The 15,103-nt window shown below is 38.8% G+C and overlaps 1 protein-coding gene across 1 annotated transcript in view; it reads right to left on the bottom strand.

Annotated features, from left to right (window-relative positions):
- The window catches only part of OTOG (otogelin), a 106,674-nt gene extending 91,931 nt beyond the window's left edge, over positions 1 to 14,743 (bottom strand). The window contains exons 1-8 of the mRNA XM_068399159.1: positions 14,692 to 14,743; positions 14,540 to 14,600; positions 14,347 to 14,401; positions 10,433 to 10,523; positions 1,618 to 1,710; positions 1,245 to 1,399; positions 734 to 852; positions 133 to 338 (exon numbers count right to left, since the gene is read on the bottom strand). Of these exons, the coding sequence (XP_068255260.1) occupies positions 133 to 338; positions 734 to 852; positions 1,245 to 1,399; positions 1,618 to 1,710; positions 10,433 to 10,523; positions 14,347 to 14,401; positions 14,540 to 14,600; positions 14,692 to 14,743 (832 nt within the window). The remainder of the gene's footprint in view (positions 1 to 132; positions 339 to 733; positions 853 to 1,244; positions 1,400 to 1,617; positions 1,711 to 10,432; positions 10,524 to 14,346; positions 14,402 to 14,539; positions 14,601 to 14,691) is intronic.
- Between the last annotated feature and the right edge of the window lie 360 nt (positions 14,744 to 15,103).

The following is a 15,103-nucleotide window of genomic DNA, read 5'->3' as shown; positions in this document are numbered from 1 at the left end:
ATATTTTCCATTTCAAAAGTTGCCCATCTTATATTCAGTTACCGTTACAAATAAAAACTAAGCAAAGTAACATTTTGTTCACCTGAAAAAAATCCCTGTATTAACACAAGAGAAAGTATTTTAAATACTCACCATAACTAGTTTCAAGATCATCCTGCAGGATAGCATTATTGTTTCCACACAGTCCATGTGTTTTGCCCAGGTACTCTGGCGCCATTTTGATATACACCGCAGATGTACCATCCCAAGCCAGAGTAAAGGCATACTGGTGCCTGACTAGGAAGTACCCAGCTAGCTTCTGGATGTGTAAGCTGCCAGTAATATAAGGTAACTGTACTCTGAGAAATGAGACAGAATCAAAAACAACTTTACATGAGAAAGTGTCACTATTAAAAATAAATTACTTGCCAATTTAATGACTTCCTCATACATCTGAAAATCCCTGATATAAATACTAAGTAATTCCACTAAAAGAGATGAAGTTGCAAATAAGAGCAAAAATCAAAAGGATCAGTGTCAATGGTTATGCTTCTTAATACAATGTACCACTCATTTAGATACCACCTTCCTCAGATGCCACTCTGTAGGTGAGAAGTAATTATTACAGCTGTGATCTAGATATTTATTGGTAGCTTAAAAAAAAAAGTAATCTAGTTCACCTCTCTGTTATCAAATGGGTATCATGAGATTAGTGCCAGTGTAACTACAGCATCAGAAACATGAGTACAATTACCCAAATCCTTTATAGGTGACTTCACTGCTCATCTTTATCTGTTCATCTCCAGAAAAGAATAAACTAATGGACCTTTTACAGGAGTAAGGAGAAGAATGGCACTCAGGATCATTATTCACCTGCCAAATAAAATTACTAGTGTCAAAGTCAAGATTTTAATCAAACTCTTCATAATCCATGTTATACAAATAACACTCCCAATCCCACCCTCAGCATGTGAACAGGTACTGTGGTCCCACTCTTCCCCAAAAACTTGAGTACTATTAGCACTCTTTTTAGAGCAGTCTTTTCACAGCAGCAGCAGGTTTTGAAAGTACACACATCAGTTTCCTTCCAGCTATTTATATTTTGTGCTATAGTAACTGGTAGCCCACATTACATTAGAATTACATCTAGATTACATTTTAGAACCCCATACTATCATCACAAGTTATTTTTAATCTCTAAATATTAATACGTTATTAGCAAGCTCAACAACAGCTAAAAGGAACGTAGAAGTACAGTCCCCTACCTGTATGGAAAAACTCTGTTCATCTAATTCAGTATGTCTCACAAGCGCATATGTGGATTTCCCAGAAAAATAATAATAGAGTCCATCGAAAGTTTCAAAATTATATTGACCCCATGTTCTGCATATATGATCTCTTTCAGCACCTGTATTATACACTAACAAAAGGAGAGTCACTTGAGAAGTACCACTGGTTTTTAGATTCAGTCTGTAGTTGAGATGTATGTATGCGGTATGCTACGAAATATCACCACAGAAAAGAGAGGAAAAAGTACTAGAGCATGAAGGAACCTTTAGGCAGAGGGTAGTCATTCTTGTAGTTGTGGGAATGCAAGTACAATCCCAGAAACCCAGTTAGTTTGCTCTCTTTACACACCTGTCTGGCATCTTGGTCCAGTTGCATTAAATCGACTGCAGTTGCACATCTCTCTGTAGACACACTCACCTCCATTAAAACAGGTAAATGAATCTGTGTGGAAAAAACAAGGCATGTTAAAAATAAATTATGATAATTTTCATTCTTAAGACCCAGTTCTGTCACCAAATGTAACTCCATGAATGACAGGAGATGGTGGCTTAGCATTTAAATGTCCAGGAGAATCCCACAGGCACCGACAAACAGGAAACATACTGCAAAAGCTTCACCTCAAGAAACACAACCAGATGAAGTAAGTCTATTGCACAGTTAGAGAAGCCAAATCAAAATGGCTGTGATATCTCTTAGTCTGACATGTTTTTAGTCCCCTAAGCAATGAATAGAGGAAGTGAACAACTATTACACAACAAAAAAGTGCAGTGCCTACATCCATATATAAGAGAGTGCTACAAAAAACAGTGTATGGGTAAGCTCTACCAGGATGAGAGCGTACTACCCTAGAAATACAAATGTTGAGATTCCAGCTGCTCACCCTCCTGCTACAAAAATCGGAGATCTCCAAACCCCCTTGCTTTCTAACTTTCCTCACCGAAGTGGGAAGCTAGGTGTGGCTGGGTAAGGAGTCCGAAAGAAAACCTCAATAACACCAGAGTGTGTTATTAAGCAGGCATTCTTTATTGCAGCGCTGGGCAGCACTGGGGATTATCCACCATGAGTGCTCCACCGATTTTGCAGATTTTCAGAGATTATATACCATAAAGTTATACATAGTCATAAGATTCCCAATAACTCATTTGCATATTCACAAGATTTCCCGGAACTCATTAATATATGTAAATGTCCGTTCCGCATGCGCAGTCGTTTTCTCTGGTGGTCGTCAGGGATCTTCAGATGAAGGCTTGTAGTCTTCCTCACTGTTCGCCGGCTGACCCCTGCTTCTGCGCAAACTCAGTCCGTGGATCACGTAGGTCACGTAGACTGTGTCCTTCAAGGCAGCTGTTGCAACTCCCTTATCTTTAGGTTTCTGTGCCTCTGTTTTCCCAAGGCCAAGTTGTCTGAAGTGAAATACAGCCATCCTAATTAGAAACTATCTTTTCAAGGCCCAGTCGTCTGAAGTGAGATATACCCATCTAAATTAAAAGAAGGCTCCCCTTTGTTTATTTATATAACTAGGTTAGTCGAATGTCTAAGGTATTTACAACATCCTCTTTGCTCTTGGGGCCCTCAACCGTTTCACTCCTTCCATCTTACAACTTTTAAGTATACCAACCACAAACACTTTCCATAAAGACACAGACCACTACTGTTGTTTCTGATTTTATTAGGTGAAAGCTTTTAAGAAAGGAAAAATTTAATGCTTAAGTATAGTGAGCCTACTGTAGCAAAAGCAAGCTCCCTAACTTGCAATGACAGGTTTGGGGGAGGAAAATGCATTGGGTTTTTTTACTTTTTATTTTCCCTGGGAAGATCCCCATCAAAATCTGACAAAAGTTTTCACAGTCTAAGGAAAGATGCGCACAAGCAGAAACAAAGCCTGTTGCTACTAAATTTAGACTTTGTGATTAAATGCCGTTCTAAAAATTGTGATATATTCATTTATGTTGCTACTATTTGATCTTTTAAAGTTTAAGTCTCTTTAGCAAAACATTTGAATTTCAATAATTGAGTATTATACAATCATAGTAATTTTTATATTTGGAGAACAGAAACTGAGATCATATTTGTTGCAGACAAGCAGACAAGTTGCTCAGAAAAAAACTATTTCAGGAAGAGACAGACTGAAGACTCAGCCTTTTTGTTTTCTTTATCTTTATAAACACATCATTCTTAAAAAAAAAAAAATCTATGTATAAGATTATTTTTCAAGTGCTGCCCTGAAAACCAGAATTCACAGAAAAAGATCTTTTCCCCCATTTCAGTAAAACCCCAGCTTATGAAATATCTCATCACCAGTGGTATACACAGAAGTCCTAACATACATAGATTACTTTCAGGCTTTTGAGAAGGCTTTGCTGAAGATGGTTTGAAGCATTGCTGATGCAGGCAAAATAAAGGAAGCACCACTTCTGCCAATCCAAATAAACTCTGTAATTGATTTAGTCTTGACAGAATTTGACTTCAGAGCTAGGATACAGACCACTGTTTTATGATTTCAAGGGTCACACCATCTTCAGGTTTTGTTCTCACTATCGGCATTTGCTAAACATACATGAAAAGCATCAACATCAAAAGTAGATTCTGAACTACTTTACAGAATAGTTGAAATTTTTTTATAAACTGATTACAAGGAAATGCTTGCTTTGTAACAAGTCAAGAGTTGATCATTGACATCCTACTGCCATTAAATAGATGCTGAATTCTTCATTCCAGCAATAGCAACAGAAAAATAAATTTCAAAGTGTGTTTTCTCTCTAGCTAATTTTTCTCCCCTCTTCTAGAAGCTCACTTTATTGATGTTTCACCAATACCAATTTCCTACCAACATCTTTTATAGCACAGATTTAGTTTGTTTTCCCAGAAAATAACATCAACAGAAGTACCATTACAGAAGTCAGTGAGCCATATTCTCTTACTAAGAGCTTTAAATATACTAAAATATAATCCAAAAGCAAGCTGCACATAGAGGGTATCCTGTGAGTGTATCCCATCCAAAAGCAACTAAATCTCTGATAACAATCAGAAACAGCATTTTTAACAAAATGCTACGAACACTCTCCAGCTTCCTTTTAAGCCCCTACTTTAGCCTGAGCAAGACTTTCCAATGCCTCTTAAAAACCCCACCTGGTTTGCAAGTGTATCTACCACAAACAAATTACTTTCAGATGTACACACCAAGTAATGTGCATCCAACATTTAATTCACATGCAAACTCTTGTCAGAATTTATGGATTGAATGCTGTTAACACTTTGCCTTTTGTGAGGCTACCTCAAACATCATCACCAGCTGTTTTACCAAAGCGTGGTCAATGTAGAAGTTTAATGAGGAAAAAGGTCATATTTAAAGTTCCTTCTGCTTTGCGAGATCCTAGAAACTTAGAAGAAAAAGGCTCTGTGCTCACAGCTGGCTATAATGCTAGAACAAGGAAGACTTCAGGAAACTTACAGTGTACCACAATTTAAAAAAAAGACCTTCCATGTTCATCTACTTTAGGCCATGTGATTTTACAAAATACTATATTCAATTACAAGTTTACAGAATCCTTGCTTACTGAGTTCTGCCAAAATTTGTCAGTACAGTTTATTGGTGTTTATATGGCTGTTCCCATTTGCAAAAAAAAAAAATAAATACTAATTACTTACATGAAAACTTTTAAAATACACAAACAATTAATTTTGATTCCTTTGTTTTCAACAAACACCACCCACCCAAAAAAAAAAAAAAAAAGGTCATGCTGAAAAGAACAAGGCAGGTAGACAAAATAAAAGAACACTCCTTTGCCTAGCTAGCCCGAATATCTAGCTCCTTTCCCTGCACAGCCAGCATAAGCTCAATTTAAAAACTAATGCAAGCACCATGTAGAAAGGTCCCTACTTATTCTGGCTGAGCCATCTCACTTACCTACTCACAGTGACCAATCTTGTCACTAAAGCAGAAGCCTTATTCCTCTTCTCAAGAGAGGCAGACATTGATCTCTTTCATCTTGAGTGTTACGAGACCTGTGTAATCAGAGCCCAGGTCTCTGTTCTTCGGTTCTCTAAGATTATGCCCTATTGCCTGTCCAGTTACAATAATCTGCAATTAGACTGCAAGTCATGTTTGTCTTAGCTGTAGAGGAAGTTAGCCTCCTTTTGATGTTTCAAGTTGAATGACTCCCCTTTAAGCATGTCTCAGGTAACCTGCTTCAAGTCACATTTATTCAGATTGTGCACACAGTCAGCTGATCTGGGGACCGTTGCTGTCACTGGAAAGGATCTCCCTTGCTCCCTTTTAGAAAGAAAGTTAGCCAAATATGAATTGGAAGTCAAATGAGTCAATGATGAGCATTTTCTTCTTTATAAGGTTCTCTTCTGTCTGTGCATGTTATGATTCTAAGAAAATATGATAAACATAGCTCTTGTATTTGCTTATATCCCTTTTTACATCACTGTAGCATCTTTCCGTACAGTACATAGAAGAGCTCTGTGCACAAAGATTAGTTATACTTAACCAGGTAATACAATGAATACAACGTTGGTTCAGATCACATTTAGTCATGTTACTACTGCAAACAATGTGTCCTCCTTTAATCATCCAATTCTGCTCAATTAACATAGAAATACTTCCTCAGATATCCAGAATAAACATCCCGTAACAAAGGGTTCACTCTGATTTTTGTCATGAAAGGAATGTAAGCTCCTTAAATAAGCTAACCCATATGATCATACTCCAAGTTTAGGTCTCTCCTAGGGACATGAGAAACATTGTAACACCTGCAGAAAGGGAATAAACATCAAGACTAAGCAAAGGTTAAAATCAGGACAGGTTACCGAAGAATATTGTATCCTTCGCTTACCTGAAAGTGACCTCTATTAAAAAGTCCTTAGCTTATGCCAGTTCATCAGGTTGGAATCTGAAACTGAAAACTGGTGAGGCTTTTCCAGCAGAAAGTGGTAGGCCTAAGTAACATGATTCGACTCGCATAAGTAATAATGTGATTTCTGACCAGTGATGCCATTACAACCCACAAGTCACTCTGATAATAATACCATTGTTGCCATGAAGCAACTTGTCTCGAATTCCTTCATTATTGAACAGAGAAAGACTTGGTATCATCTTATAATGCAGGTCTGAATTCTCCTCTGCTCCTCCCATTGCTTAAATACTCTAACCATCTGGTAATTACTGAATAGGCTGCAACCCCACTCAATATGTGGATAGGGTTATTTCAGTCCGTTGGGCACAGAGGTAACTGCAAAGAAAGCATATATATGTATCCCATACAAAAATTAAGCTACTAAATCAAGGAGACATCTAAGTTGAAGTTTTTTCACAAAGTAAAAGCAAGCCAATGCATTCAAGAACATGTATGCCTACTCAAATTACCATGTGCATCAACTTTGAAATACTTGATTTTTGTTTTAACAATCACGTTAATCCAGTTGCTCCAACTGGATTTTGACCTCACTGTAATACACCATTATCATCAATACACTATTCATTCTTGAAGATTTGTGACTGATGTGGACCTTCCTATGGATATATTCCTGTAAAACATTAAGTTCTTCCTAGAGTCGGAATTCTGTCATTTGTTACTGTTTAAGACATGGCATGAAAAATTTGTTTAATGCAAATCACTGAAGACAGGTTTCCTTTCAGAATATTATTAGATTCACTTGGACATAAAAGTTGAAGCGTGAAATATTCATTTAGAGACCTGAAAGTGATCAAGTTTTACTTAAGCTAGGTAGGTACAAGGTCCAGCCTGCTCCCTCAGTCCTTATGATTCTGCCTATTTACCAACTTTGGCCCAAAGAGTTTCAGAGCTCCAGTGTGTCATTTGCAGAAATAGACAAAGATTTCATAGTCCTCAGGATTCTTTAAAAGATGACACATTTTAAAAGCTTTATGTAAGTGTATGAGAGGTGTGCCTGAAGGTTATCAATCTACTAAAAAGATTATTTTAAAAATATGCAAATCTTATTCGGAAATGGAAAAGTGAAAAAACAAAGCAGTTTGGGATAAGAATTTGTGAGAAACATCAACTAGGACCTATAGCCATGCATAAAAAAGTAGAAGATATGCTTATATTGGAATATTTAAACTTTTGCTGTCAACATGCTTGAAATTTTTTATTTTGTAAATAATTTCCATTGCACACTTTCTCTAGAAAGCTTTCAGGTGTCTTTTTGACTATGGGACAACTAATACAACAAATATTTCTTGCATTATCTTTTATCCTTCAACTTCCTAGTCTTTGAAAAGATCTGCCTGTGATGGCACAAGTTTTCTATGATATACAGGCTTCAACAGGATGCAATACAGCCTTGAATGGAAAACAAAGATCTCATTACACCAGGATGTAAAATTTTCCTTTTTGAGATTCTGAGGTGAATGAGTAGGATGTAATTTTAATTCTTCAATACTAAAAGCCTTCCAGTTAGCCGCAGATTTTCTGCCCTGAAGCATCTCTTGAAATCAGCACACATACTGTAAGGCACAAGTATCTTCTATACTAACAGTGACTTTAAACATTGAAGACTCCTGCCTGCTACAGCATTTCAACACAAGAAAAGTTGAAGTGTTTAACCTGTTAGGAATTTTTAGCAGTAGTTTGAAACTTACTTCCAGAAAGAATTTGTTTTGCCTGTGCCATGTTCTAAATACGCTTTAGCTCTGCAGTTTTATGTTTGGGGCTTTTTTTTTGTTTGCTTGTTTGTTTTTATTTTTTTAACTTTGTGTGAAAAAGATTTGTGTGGAAGGAAGTTACAAGTTTAACAGCTATGTAAACTACATGTTAACTGCTGTCAATTATTCTGATAAACATTTCAAAATTCGAATCCATATTCCCTGGGTGCAAGAAACTAACACAAGAATTTATCTCTTGGCATTTACTTGTACCTTACCAACTTTTTTGTTCCGTTGGCATATAAGACATTACATCGCTTTCTAAACTGCTTTCAGTTGACTAATACAACACAAAGGTAAAGAGATCTATTGCACAATAAATCACGCACCCATCATACAAAAATTCCACATAAAACATGTTGGTTTATCTATATATATGAGTTATAGGAAGCAAGAAAGAATGTTATTGAAACAAGAATTGACTGTAATAGGATGAAATATAAGTCTGTTATAATAACAGTTTTCCAAGTAATTCATAGAATAATTTTCATAGAGACATCACTAAACTGGAGAAAAGATGATACCCTACCTTGCTGATTTAAAAAAAAAAAAGCTTTACTATTTCATATATCCCCAGATTAGTGCAAATCCCAGTCCATGGGCAGAGCTATAGCAGCTTGCATCTCTCTTCAAATAGGAAGGACCAAAATGAAACGATTGTTCTAAGCATTTAGAGCGTGTTACTGAAACTCTTGCACAAAGGAGATCAGGTTGTTCTTTTGTTTTGTTTTTAATATGTCTTTCACACACAGACAATAGGATTCCATTTCCCACACAGAGTTTACTGGGATTTAAAAAGGAAACTTCCAAGTCCAGGTATTCAACTGCTTAAAGAGTTTAATAATCCTGATTTTATTTGCCTTCAAGAATGGGCAATCATCAATAATTTCCAAAGCATGTTTCCAACAACATTGTCTTGCCAAAGCAAGTACATCAGAAATGGAAAGTCCTTATGAAATATTTTTGCCCCATAGAAATATGAGTTAGAAAGAAACCAGAAAGTTTTTCCTATTACATCTGCAGAGGGCAATGAAACCTAATTCTTGCCATCATAACTACATCCTCCTTTAAAAACTTAGACATGTGAGGAGTTAGCATGAGATACTTGCTACCCATTTCATTCTCCCTCCTTCTAGATTTGTTCTTCCCTTTCTTAAATATTAGGCCTATTTATGAAGCAATAAACTTGCACATAAACCCTTTTCAAGAGTTCTGTTAAAGTAGCACAATGCATCTTACAAGTCTTTTTTCTAGTTGGTTGCTCTGAAGCAGAACATGAAACCCGCTAGTCCCATTAAAGGAATTTTCACTTGGCAAAAAATAAACCCAGGAAACCAAACAATTATCATGGCAAATTTCTCAGCACGATTTGCGCATCTCTTCGGAAGCTGCTTTATTCAGTTCAAAAAAAAAAATAGATCTAAGAAAATAACTACTTCTTGGTCAATAAGCTGATGCAACCCTCAAAAGCAGAGCGAGTTTTACTGCTAGAGACCACTATATTTGTCAAGCAATTTTATCATACACAATATATATTTTTCATATACTAGAAAGGTTCACAGGTAATAGTTTTTATTTGAATAATATTACTCTTCTCTAAATCCTTCTATTATTCCTCCACATTCAGACACACACTTCTCAAAAGCTTCTGAAAACAGTATGTATTACAGAAATTAAAAACTTTTGGAGATGACACAACCCTAATCACAATTGGCAAGAGTCCAGCCCACACATCAGTCTTGCTTTTTGTGCTATAAAGCCAGGGGATACAAATCCACACTATTCACCATTAGGTAGGTCCCACATCCCATGCAACCAATCAGGCTGAAGAGAAACTAGAAGTTTCACATCACTAACCAAAATTACTCCGAATTACTTTGCCTCATGTTTCTCCTTTGTACAAGACAAGCATGACACAGCCTCTACAGAAGAGCTTACACAGCGGATCTTTACCCTTGAGCAAAGAGATTTTAGCCTGTCCACTGCTGAAAATAAAATGAACCAAGAAAGCCAAGATGCAAATTACTCAAGCAAATGCCCACCACTGCAAGCTGGTGGCTAAGAGTACCTCATCCTGCTAACCCATAGATTACACACACAAAAAGCACCCATAGGTTACCTCATCAAAAAAGTACCAAACAAAAAACCTCCAAGCACAGAAGAGACAAAGGACATGTAATTAATGGCATCTAGGCAGCAATCCACATCTTCAGGTGTGTCACTACAAGAGCAGATTGCCCTGCTGAAAGCTCTTTGTTAGAGACAGTCTTTCAAATGATCAAACCAGAAGCAGGTGTAAACTTAAAGCTAGGTCAAACCCTGTAATAAATTGTCATACTCCTGCAGTCCTTTCAGACCAATCAAGTAGAGCCCCCTTATCCTGAAGGCCTGTATTAGCTATTTTATTTTTTTTCTTCATAAAAAAAATGAAATGATGCAGAATATAATGGACAATTGAAGTTATTTCATGTAAAAACATAACTAACTTACTAGTTGGTTCACATTTCATACTGTGAAGTCTCCTGTTCCGAGATAAGGATATCGTAGCAGATGAAGCATTATAAACTGGCATTCCAGACTCCTTTCAGAAAGAACAAAGAAATCAGCAGCTATAACCAAGACACTTTAAAAATCTTTTCACAGTCTATCAGTAATTTTACCATTTTTAGTAAGTTCACTGCTTCATAGTGGCTTACTAAAGGGTTATCAGAAAACACCATTGCAAAGTAAAAAGTATAGTCATTCTACTCAAGACTCCAGTAAAGGAGCAAAGTACATTATGCCTGTATACAGCAGGCAGATTTTAAGCCAGTTAAACCAAAACACCTAAAACTGCATATCCAAACACTGTCCTCTGTGCCCTTCTCTGTACACCTTTCATTCTCAGTTACAGCCTCTATACCATCATGTGTATTTAACATAATTCTCAGTATAAGCATTCTGCTGTTTTGGAAGTTCTTGTCACTCAGTTGCAGTTATTTAAAATCATTTTAAAGTATACGTATGCATAAATCACTAAACAACATCATAATCATTAACAAAATGTCTGATAAGGTCCTAAATTCACACTATTTTCCAAGAACCTGATCCAAAACACAGCAAAATCAACAGATTTGTTTTGTGGTGGTTTTTTGTTTTAAAAAAAATTTCTGAACAGCCAGGTTAGTTTTTAAAACATTTCCTACCATCTTCTCAATCTTTTCCTGCTGTTCTAACATTCAAAAACCATGACAGACTAAAGCTTTTATTCTCTTGTGTTTCCTTTCTCATAAGCACTTCTGCCTTCAACAGTCAGCAGCAAGATATCTTGAGTTTTCTTGTATTAATTCTCAATATTGAGGTGAATGAAGCTTTCTTTTTCTCCAATAAATTGCTCTTTGGATTCCAAGTGTTTCTCATCTATTAGACTTTGTAATCATTTTTATAAATTGGTATGTCATGATAATGTTGACTCCCCCTCTCATTCTTGCCATATTCGTGTATTAATCCAACTTCCACTTCATTCTTCCACCTAACAGTGGTGCCAGTCACAATCCCTCCACTCTCTTTCTGAACTCAAATTATTTACACAGTGGTACCTGTATCGCTTCTGAACAAAAAAATATACTGAGTCTCATCAGCATACCATGACAAGAACTCTAACCAATACTTTGAGGGAACAAGAGAGGGAAAAAAAAAAAAAAAAAAAAAAAGGAAAAGAACCCACAGGTTAGTCCTTAACAGCCTAAAAGTCAGTCATGGTCACTAGTCATCCGACAACTTCTAGGTAAATTGGAGGGACAACATTCTTTCACACCATTTTACCCAACGACGGTGGATAGTTTAGGTATGATGTGTGAACATAGGAGCTCCTTCCCATGTTCTTGCAAGTGCAAAGTTTTAGTACTTTACCTATACATTTATGACCTTGTCTACCCCATTTACGGAAAAGTGGGACTAGGCACAAACTCAGTTATTTATACAAAGAGGTACTCTAGACAGTGTTTTGGAAATTGCTCTTTAAGATGCAGCTTTGAATGTGCAGGTTCAAGGAAACTGGTGAACAAAGACAACCCATCTTAAAGGGAGCATTTTAATGACAGAAATAAATAGGACAGCACTTGAGCATGTATAAATTGTTTAATATTCTCCAGGATTTTTCTTTGAGAGGAAACAATATCCAAGACAATTTATGTATTGCTTAGAAAATAATTTCCCTATCAGCTCTTGTAGAAAATATGCTTTAAGGAAATAATACTAATTTGTGGTTTTAGTGCGCACAAAACAACCAGTCCTGTAAAATGTATAATCATGCAGAAGGGAAAGCAGTATCAGCATTGATCTATAAAGGTGCCTTAAAGAGTTCTTCAAAATTTAAATACTCACATATCCTTTTTAAAAAAAAACCCAAAACACACAAAAAACTAGCAATACATCAAATCACAAAAGGGAAACAGAACAGCAGACCTGCTTAGCCAAGTTACAAAAATCCGTTGATATTTTGTCATGATGTGGTTATATTGCCATGCTCATGACAGGTAGAAGTATACCTCCTAATTAGTATACCTTTGTTAAAACCACGTTGCTCACCGTCTATATAACCTATCTTTACTCTAGAACTGCCTACATATAGGCTGAATAACATTTTTCTCAATTTAACATGAACTTTTCCATCATCAGAAATCAATGACATGTTAGTAAGTTTTTCCGTGTTAACAAAGCATCTAATAACATTTACCTAGTTTACTTAATACAGTAACACAAATGTTACTGCCATTTCATATTATTTCTTCACCTCATGAAGAACAGCAGCACTACATCCTCTAAAACGTTCATATTTCAGTGACACATTAATTATAGAATACTTTTCATTAAGGAAAATTCAGTGACAAATACAGTATCTGTTAATATACAGCCTTAGCTACAATGTATGATGTCTACAGTGATACAAATAACTAGCAAAATACTTCCAAAGTAACATTATAAACAACACCAGCTACGTCTACATAATTTTACCTAAGAACTTAGGTAGACTTATCACATTTAATTTTCATGCCTAGAGTTTTATCATTCAAATTTCTCAGTCCTGTGCATGATTCTGTAAAGTATTTTTAAAATAGCAGGTGTTTTCTGTGTTCTAAATACCTACTTAGCATTTGACTAAAAACTGATTTTGGAAGATATGTCATTAACTAAGTCTTCATGAACATAAAATTCTGCAGAGGGCTTCACCGCCATCACTTAGCATTGCTTTACCTCTTCCTCTTAAGAAAGCTTATTAAAAGCAAGAACACGTAAAAATGCATTATTAGTTTTAGACAGCTCAAACGGCTAGAACGGCTACTCTTCAGGTTCTTATCTTTTAAAAACTAATACTAAATTTATTTTTGTTCCTTTCTCCTAAGCATATTTCTTACTGAAGTTTGCTGCTTAGTAGGCTAAGGAAACAAAGAGCCTGTTACTGTAGCTTGAATTCTTGGGGAGAACCTCAATCCACAAGCATTTGCTTTTATTGGTGACTGATTTTTTTACCTGTTTGCAGTTATGTGGCACATTTTTCTCTCCCCTGAGCTCTTTGCAGAAAGAGCAAAGAGAAAGGGGAAAGAAAGGTGACTCCTCTGCGGAGCCACGAACAAGGGCTACAAAGCAAACTTTCCTTTTCCCACCCTCAAACAAGGGAGCAGGAAGCACACACCCTAATTACATGTCAGCAACATGCCACAAGTGATGTAGTCGGGTTGCCAAGATAAACCACATCCAAAAAGCAGTACTGAGTTGTAGCGATCTAATACTGCCAAGCTCTCTTACTGAGAAGTGAAAAGGCACAAAGCAATTACTGCTGGATGAGCCAGACCAGACCTCAGCTTTTCTTGGAATAAGGATGCTTCATACAACATCTAACTATTTCTGAATGAGCTGAAGCTCTCAGTACCATCTTCCCTCACTACCTAAACACTTTAAGCCTCAAGTTTCCTTCTGTTTGTAACTGACATTCCTTATGGCTGGGATAAAACATACATTCAACACTGTTTGAAAGACAAGTCCTCAAGAATCAAAAAGGGTAGAACAGCTATCAGAAATACCGATGGCATTGTGGTAACATACAGATATATTCAGGTAAAATATGAGAACCGCGTTATCCTAGTGACAACCACAACACCCGTCCCTCAGACCGGCGCCACCAGCCACCCCTCAGCGGGCTCTCGACAGGCGGCGGCGCAGCGCGGGAAAGCCAGGCGCCATCTTGGATGCCGTCGCACGGCGCTTCGAGGCAACCGACCGCAGGAAGGGGCTGCTCTCCTCGGGGGGGGCTCCTCAGGGAAAAGCCGCAGGTCCTGGCACCCTTGTCTCCCCGAGGGGCGGCAGCGCCCGGCCCCGCCGCGCCCGCCTACCGCCCCTCACAGCGCCCGGTCCGCCTCGCCTACCTGCATCGCCGTGGCAAGGCCGCCCTCTCTCCGAGGTCCCGCGGTGCTGCCTCGGCTGAGGGCAGGAGAACAAGGCAGGGTTTGCTCGGCCCAGGCAGCCCACCCCACCCAGCCCGCCTCAGGGCTGCCACCCACCCGGCCGCGCACCGCGGCAGCGAGAAAGGAGCCCCGCTGTGCTCCGGCTGGCTCTTACCTAGGGAGCGGCAGGTCCCCGCCGAGGGTGAGCTGCGCCAGGGCGCCCCATGGCGACATGGCTGGAAGGCAAAGGCAGCAGGTTAGTGATGGCCAGGACTGCCCTGTCCTCCCTCCCGTCCAGTCCAGTCCCCTGCCCGGCGGGAGGCTCACCGGGCGGCAGCCAGGCGCACAGCAGCGCCTCGAGGAGGAGCCGGGCCGCCATGTGGGCTGGCGGGCGGCAGGGGCTTCCCGCGGAGCTGCGATCCTCAGCACCCGCCGCTACCTGCACCTGAGCTCATCCCGCCCTCCCGGGAGGCGCAGACCGGGGGTTTATCAGCCGCCCGCCCTCCTCTCCCGGCCCTTCCCCGGCCACCCACCCCGGACGCCGCCCCTCGTTTTACAAGGGGGCCCTGGGCCAGCCGCTGCCGCTCCAGCCGAGCGGCTCTGGCCCCACTAACAGTTCGTGATTGCCCGTGCCGGGCACTGACCTCGCCGGCTCCTCACGTTTATTTCCACTTTTCCGCCCCTCTGGGGTTTAGGAAGCAATTAGTGTCATGTCTACTCAGCAGGAGCCGAAACCTCC

The sequence above is a fragment of the Nyctibius grandis genome, chromosome 4, assembly GCF_013368605.1.
Source record: "Nyctibius grandis isolate bNycGra1 chromosome 4, bNycGra1.pri, whole genome shotgun sequence".
Classification (NCBI taxonomy): Eukaryota; Metazoa; Chordata; class Aves; order Nyctibiiformes; family Nyctibiidae; genus Nyctibius; species Nyctibius grandis.
The sequence above is the reverse complement of the archived record's forward strand: the minus strand, read 5'-3'. Positions and strand labels throughout refer to the sequence as shown.